Below are 8,295 nucleotides of genomic sequence, written 5' to 3' on the forward strand. Positions count from 1 at the left end.
GCCAGTCCTCAAAGATATTCGGCCCCATTTCCGTTTGGAGGAAAGGGCATGGGCAATATACAAAGTCTTCCTCAGAAATGGTAAGCTGGTTCTCTGTGCAGGCAAACTGGGCTTAACTGAATTCTTTCTCGTAAGATGGTGCACTATAATATAACTTCGCATGACATTGCATGAATCCTGCGGGGTTATGGTCCTGCCACATTGCTTGCAATGATAGTTTTATTTGAGGTTTAGTTTGTATTCCTTAACCCTCTGCAAATGTTTTTCCTAGCACCCCTTACGCTAAGAAACAATACTGAAAGTAACGGTGGTTTCCATTTTTTTTCTTCACAGATCTAAAATGAGGACTCCATTCCACCGTTCCAGTGATTCTACAGTGTTGATTTTTTTTTTCTCGTGAAGACCTCCCATTAAGAAGACAGCTTGCCCAATAAAAGTCATCTTCTAAAATGTCTTTTAATGTATTTAAATGTTTCTCAAGAGACCAGCTCGAACTGGACTGCATAAAAACCAGAGCATCTATGAACTGCTCTTACAGATCAAATGTTGGCATCAGGATCTAAAATTTTCTGCTTTGTGGATCATTGAATTTTATGCTCTTGCCTATGCATTTCCTAATCAGTTTTCTTAATTAGTCTTCAAGGTAATTATGGAAATAATTAAAATGATTTCCAGTTAGAAGATGATGCAGTCTGTCTGTAGCCACTGTCTCTTCCTCCTGCCCAGAGTTAATTTATATTTATTTTTGCATTGACCAATTTATGGCGCTGCTATTTTAGTCCGATGTGGCTATTTTTATACTTTTGAAAAAAGGTTTTCAAAAGATTGCATCTGTTGCCCTGACAAATTCTAGTCCTAAATTTGCATTTGTATAAAATTGTTCAAGTTAAACTGCTGTGTAATGACAGCAGGCAATTTTTAAATGGTGTGGTGCCGATTTTTCACTGAACATATTTCAGTTGATTGTAGATGTTTTTGTACTACAATCTTACAACCCGTTTTCAAGAGTGGCTGCATTGTTCATGGTTTTCTTTTTGATGTGTTAAAATAAATCTACAATATTTTTACAGTATGCAGATTCATAAAAATATTACTTTTATAGTGCATAGTGGGACTTTGACCCTGGGCTAAACTGAAAGTATATTCCATTGATTGTTGATGTACATCTGGAAAAGGATCTAATGAGCATACATTTTCATGATTCCTTTTTGTAAATGTTCTTTGAGGCACTTTGATGCGCTCTTGCAATGGAGCTGAGAATCTGAGCAGTGAATCTATCGCAGCCCTGTTCTATTTGCATCTGCACTGAATAATTTTCTACGGAATCTTGTATAGGCAATGTTGGGGCTTTTTGTGCGATTGTTTTGGCTGATGCCCACATTTACTATTTGGCCCATTTGGTTATGCCAACAGAAGGACAATGCACCGTGAGTGTTGCAACAAATATTTGTTATATCCAATGCATTTATCAAATTCTTAAAAGATCCCTCCAGGTTGGAAAGGGGTTTGGTACATTGCGATCTTGTAGCCAAATGTTATACTGCAAAAAATGCTATTTTAGCATTTGGACAGAATTTCAATCTGAAAGGGGATATGACAGAACCTTGTGGTGCAGTATGCCAGTGGTTCACAGAATACATTTCCACCAACCCCGTTCAGTGCTTTGGGGAATGTCAAGGGCATGCTTGCTAGGTAGTAATGCTGGGTTGTGAGTGTGCTGGTTACCAACTCCTAGAACAAACGTAGGAAGCGTGTTTCCTAGTTTTGGAACTGTGCTGTATGACACGTTACCTTTTTCTGTGACATCTGAGCACACCATTTATAGTGTTCTAATTGGATAGAATTGGTAAATTATCCAGCGCGCATTGAGGAGCACACTGTACATAACCTTACTCATAGATGGTTAACAATTCAAACAGATGGCGAACATCCCATGCACTTGTTTTTGCAATATTGCATACATATTCAGTTTTTAAATGGCACTGAACACAATGCATTAAACAGCAAATATTTTGTTAAAATCTTGCTTAGTTTTCTTGGAGCTCCCGTATGTGGCACCAACTCATTTATTTTTTCGAAACCACTTCATTTTTGTCCTGTTGACTTGCCTTATGCTCTCTAGAGGACATGGGATGTTTTTACCCCGGAGATGGACGCTTCTGGTCCAGATATTCTGCAGTACCCGTTTGGTTTAATGGTAAATGCCTCCATCCATGTTCTTTCCCACCCTATGCAGCAACGTATTGACTTCTACTATGGGTTTCGCCATGCTAGAATCTGTTATGGAATAGTGAGTATGTGCAATTTTAATGTAGCCTGTTTCTCAACAAACTTAAGAGAGCATGATTGCAGTCTATTACTATCCCTACGCATTACATCCTTCCATGCTTCACAAGGTAATCTGTTCTTGATGATCATCAAATTGAATGGGTACTATAAATGTCAACTACTAGTATGCTGTTGCGAGTGGAAACACTTAGCCCAGTAAGTTGAGGTCCTGGATAATGGAAAATACTATCACAATCTTCTAAGGTAACATGACTAAAACTAAATAAAGATTGCCATGTTTATCTACACTCGTCTCTGATTTGTTACTGCTCATTAGACTTCTTTTCAGGAGATAAGATTCAACTATTTCTGGTTGCTCTAATATTGGTAATGTTAATTCGACATTGTTCCAGATTGGTGTAATGTCTCAGCTCTAGTACAACCTCAAACTAGTTTAGGATGCTGGGGTCGCCACAGGTGCGCTGTAACCATGATTCTTCTGGTTGGCCTGCACCATGGATTTCTGCTTACAGCTTTGCATTCTTAGCTTGAGTTAACCTGGTGTGTTGGGTCTTTTTTTGGTTGTGTTCCTCCAAGTATTACTTGAGTGGAATTTTGGCTGACTGTCTTGCAACTGTCCTCCACGTTTTTATTCATAGCCAGTAGGGAATATCGCTCATATCGACATTTTTACTAGGTTGTGAACAGGCTCGTTATGCTTCCAAATAAAGGGTTGCTGCTTAATTTCAACACATTGTGAGGATGCATCTTTACCACTGTATGTTTAGGCACAATGTACACTGAACAGCCATGGGTTGTGGCCGCACAATTGACAGTCTCTGGATTTGCTATATATTCCCCCCCCTCCCCAGCACCCCGTCACTTGGTGAATATTCTTTTAGTCCAGTTTTTCTGTCCTAGGTGGGTGGATTGGAGAAGCTCAAGCACAGCCAATTCAACAGTGCTCAAACTGCATTGAATTTATTTAGTTCAGGATTTCGAACCTCTGTTGCTCTCTGTGGTCTCGCTTCCAAGATGGCGCGTTGCCCCCGATTCCTTCTGAATATTCACTGTCTATAAATAGACATGCCGTTTATTATACACCCTAGTTATTCACATCTCTGCCCTGCTAATGTTTTGTTCGCTCCAAATTGCAAACTTGAGAAACACCCATTTATCTTCCCACCACAGATGGGAAATTGTCATGGCATAAGCCATTATCCATTTGGACAAACGCCAGTGGATATTACTATGGTTGCAACTGATGCAGTATGCACTGTGTTTAAGCATGGCTTGTCTGTAAAGTCAAGGGTTGACAATGCATGATCATGTAATGATGCATAAAACTGTAGGATCATGTTACATAAGCAGTTTCATGCAAACGTAAGTTTTCCAGGGCTACCAAAATACCTTATCACTACCCTTGCACGCACAGTCACAACTTGTTCTGGCCAAGAATACCTTCTGAAATGGCTCCATCCACCTGGAATTGAACCTCCCAACTTTCAGGAAACTGCTCAAGACTGGGCTAGTCAACCAACCACTTTAATATAAATGAAATCTAAAGGCAACAGACTAAAAACTATCAGCCGGAAACTCGGGCTACTTGAGCATTACGTATGGTTTCTTTGCTGTGCAACGCTGGTCCCCACCTGAATCTCGCTGTAATATACAACCAAGGGCCAGGAAGACGCCATGCAAACTTCACTAACCTTCCATTCCTATAAACACTGATCCGTATTATATACAACCATTCTGTACTTCTACTCGGGGCTGCCCATTGTGCTAACCTTCCTCTTTGTGTACCATCGCAAACTTTCATATTGGCGCTCTGGCAACGGCTACTTCTCATCTTTGTCAATCGACTCCAGGTTGCTCTATCTGCCTTCCGCCTATCCAAATAATGCACCCTGTCTACGTTTTTTACAGTGCTATGCTCAGATTATTGGCAGAAGGCCACTACATAAATTGGAAGATTTATTTACATTACACAACTAAGCAAAGTTTAACTGCGGCAACTGTCAAAGAACTGCGTGATGGCTAAGGAGCTAACCTCTCCCCAGACGTATTGGTTCTGGTGATCTCTGAATTGCTGAGCCAACTGGTTGTCCCAAAAAAAATCCAACATGGTGTACAGATGAATTGATCAAGTTATCCAACTGAGGCCATCAGTGCCTCCAACATTTACCTTAATCTCTTGGGGTGGTAGTGCTAGATGTCTGTCACTGTAGTTAAACTTCTATGACTGCATTGTGTGCTCTTGGACTAATGGCTTTGCTTAGGTTCTGCAGTAATTTAGTAGTTGCAACCACAGCAGCAGCTGTTTCTTTTATGTAGGGCAAAATCTAGACTGGGTCCAGCACGGATTTTTTTGCTCATCTTATGTACAATCTGATGCACCGCAAATTCACATCTGTAGATGTATGTGATGTGCTTGCACACCATTGTGCTGAGGGGTGTGAAAACCATTTTAAGGGTATGACTGGTTCACCCAAAGACGAAACTGAAACCACTCCATGGAGTGCAATAGCCTTGGCTACATAAGTGTTGGGAGAAGGCTAATGGCTAGGTATGGTTGGTCCCTAAATCGTGCAAGAGGACACTTCAGTACACTAAAGGTTATAATGTGTTATGCATGGTCGCAGGTCCGGTTTGAAAGCATATTTCCAGGCCCCTTTTGCTGCAGACATTCACAATGGAAGCTACCATTGCAGCTCCATCCTGGTTGACCACCAGGCCTGCAATGGCTGTGCCCTCCAAGTGCGGGACCCCCTGTTTTCCCTGGCTTCTCCCTGCATGGCAGACACCTGCACAAACTCGGCAAAGCAAATAAAATTGACCAGTTGACGGCCTGATTTCTCCCTCCCTGTACTCACCCACCCCACCACAATCCCCCCACATTAGCTTCCAACTGCCTATTGGGGCAATGGGCAGTTCATACAGAAATTCTATGCTTGTGAAACCCTTTGCTCGCATGCTTTGTTAGCTCCCAATCGATGGATGATTCGGAATAGCAAATTTTATTCTTCCAAAGTAAGGTTTTTCTCGTGCCACTATTCCTGTCCTGCATGTGTAGGAATTCATTACCTCTTGCACATCCACTCCCGATTTTTACCCTTCCACCGTTTGGCCACGAAGAACTTCTTTGTGCCGCTTTGCAAAGTTCATATTTTCTCCTTTCCAGATTGACTCAAATGACAACGTGACACATGCCTCAGGCACAGATGGGAGACTTTAATGTTTGCCAAGCCATTGAGAATTCCTTTAGATCACCACACCTACGTGCAGCCTGCACTGATTACGCATGTCCACATAGATGATGCTTTTAAATTCGGTCCAAGTGTAACACTCAGCTTGTGGTAATTTTCGCCATTTGTTATCCCTTCACTAAAGAAGCCTTCCTTGATCCTTCAGAACTTTCAAACTTTTGTCCTATCTGTTTACCTTTTATTTAGCTAAGCTTTTAGCACAAATCTATTTCCAGCTATGTTGATTAGTTTTCCTTACCCCCACCCCATTCCACAAAGACTACTTTTACCTGTTACCAAATCCATACTTTGGCAGGCACCTTCGCTTATCTATTCTGTTTGTGTTGGCTCATGCTGCTGCTTTTGACAAGAGGATCAGCCGATTTGGCTATTTAGACTATTGTCCTAGGATTTCTGGTTGTTTTGAAATGGTTCTTTTATTACCCCTCTTGTCCTTTCTTAGAAGGGTTCTTCTACACGTTATCCTTTTTTGGATAGTGTTTTCTCAAACGGCGGTCTTGGGTGTGCTCTAATTTTACATACTACCCCATTAGAGGCTTTGATCTCGGATTATGTATTTTAGGCTTATTTCTAGTGCAAACAAACCATTCAAAGTCTTAATCCAGTTAAAATCGCGTAATGCCTGTTTTTAATCTTTATTTTTATTGGGCTAATTGAAAATGAAAAGAAAAGTGTTCGTTTTCTTTTTTTAAAAAATGTTATTTAACTTTTACCACAACAAGAATACATCGATCACAAAGCAAATGCAGCATAATATGAACAGAGAACCACAATGCAAACAATACTTGAATACATGAAAGAGAAATTTTTTATATATAAACATTCCCCTTGCTAATACAGATTTATATAAATTCTACTTGTTAGAGACAGACTTAAGAATGCCTCCCACACCTTAGCATTTACCTGCAATTTCTTTAATCGCCTATACATCACCTTCTCAATATTTGCCAAGGAAATCATCTCTTCAATCCAACCTTCCGCTGTTGGCGGGATCTGGGATTTCCAACCCCGTAAGATCATTTTCTTGGATACGGAAGCCCCTCTGAACAAAAATGTCTTCTCAGACATAGAAAGATCTTCAAGCAATTCACCACAGCCCAGAACCATAGTCTTAAAATCCAAATGTTACAATCCAGGACCCGTAAGCACATAGTGCAAACCTCCTGCCAAAAGCCCCTCGCCCTGACACAATCCCAGAGCATATGTTCAAGAGTTCCAACATCCAAACCACAACACCAACACACATCTGAATCAGACATGCCCCGCTTTTTGAGCCTCTCCGGACACCAAAACACTGTTTAGAATTTTAATTTGCCTAGATCGTTCACACAAATTAACTGAGCAAAGCCGCACATTCGCGCACATCTCATTCCACATATCAATTGTAATCTCACAATCCAATCGTCTACTCATTCATCCACCAATCCACCATTATCTTTGTAACTTGCAACCATCCGGCGATACATTTTGCTCGCAACAGACTCAATCCACCGCCATATTTTCCAAAACCTCAAATTCACACGCATCAATCTCACCAATATACCTTTTCAATTTCCTGTAATCTGCAATGGACACATTCTCAATATTAAAATCAGCACATAACATATCAAAATCAATCCATTTCCCACCTCTGTAAATATCCTTAATCCAGTGAACACCGCCAATAAACCATTCCGGCCAAAAAATAGGCTTGCCAGCTTCAGTGATCGATAAGAAACCAAATCGAAGCCTGAGCAGATGAACCACACATGTCATGGACGCTCCTCCACACCTCCCGTAAAAATTCAGTCAAAGGAAACAGCCTACCACGTTTGCGAACAGTCGTAAGAATCGCTCGAGGGGCGAGAGGACCCAAGGTGCCTGCCTCCGCCACAGCCCAATCACCCGTAGAAACATCCAGAAAAGGAAGTAAAAACTGACGAGAAGGCAAGATATGATTTAAAATTGGGGACCCCAAGTCCCCCTCTGTCAACAGGGAGCTGCAACTTACACAACTTAAGCACAGGAGGTTTCCCATCCGAGGAAGGTTTGCATAGCAACATCAATCTTTCTCCAGTAACACGTACTGATCTTCAAAGGAAGCATACTCAAAATATAGTTGATTTTGGGGGCTGCGACCATCTTCAAGGCGTTCACCTTGCCCCACTATGAAACGCAAAACCGACCATCTGTGTGGATGACTTCAATTCACAACGCCTCCCCTAGATTTGCTTCCACCATGACAACCGGAGTCAGTGAAATCCCCAAATATTTCATCTTGTCGACACCATTGAAAAACAAATCCAGTCACTACTGATCTAACATAACTCCTCGTGATAGGTAAAACCTCAGACTTTGACCAGTTTACTAGAGCATTGAACCGGTCCAAAATATTCATCAAAGAAGGCAAAGATACTTCCAAATTCCTCAAAACCAATAAAAGGTCATCTGCATAAACCAAATTTTCTGCTCTACTCCATTGAAAGATGCACCTTGCAAGGCTAAATCATTACGCAGAGCAATTGCAAGTGGCTCGATAGCCAACACAAACAATAAGGGCGAAAGCGGACATCGTTGCCTAGTACCCCTCCAGAGATTAAAGGTTCCAGATAACAAACCATTCGTCTTAACATTAGCCGTGGGACGAGCATACAAAAGTGAGAACCAAGAAATTCATCACCCTCATCACAGTGAACAAATATTGCCATTTAACACGATGAAAAGCCTTTTCGGCATCCAAAGAAAATATAGCCACATCCTCCAAATCCTGGGCCTGAGA

The 8,295-nt window shown here is 41.3% G+C and overlaps 1 protein-coding gene across 1 annotated transcript in view; it reads left to right on the forward strand.

The window, feature by feature from the left end:
• The window catches only part of EIF1AX (eukaryotic translation initiation factor 1A X-linked), a 48,949-nt gene extending 46,375 nt beyond the window's left edge, over positions 1-2,574 (forward strand). The window contains exon 7 of the mRNA XM_069637079.1: positions 334-2,574. Coding sequence (XP_069493180.1) covers positions 334-339 — 6 coding nt within the window. The 3' untranslated portion in view covers positions 340-2,574. The remainder of the gene's footprint in view (positions 1-333) is intronic.
• Positions 2,575-8,295: the final 5,721 nt, after the last annotated feature.

Source organism: Ambystoma mexicanum, chromosome 7p, assembly GCF_040938575.1.
Source record: "Ambystoma mexicanum isolate Mex_15411 chromosome 7p, UKY_AmexF1_1, whole genome shotgun sequence".
NCBI lineage: Eukaryota > Metazoa > Chordata > Amphibia > Caudata > Ambystomatidae > Ambystoma > Ambystoma mexicanum.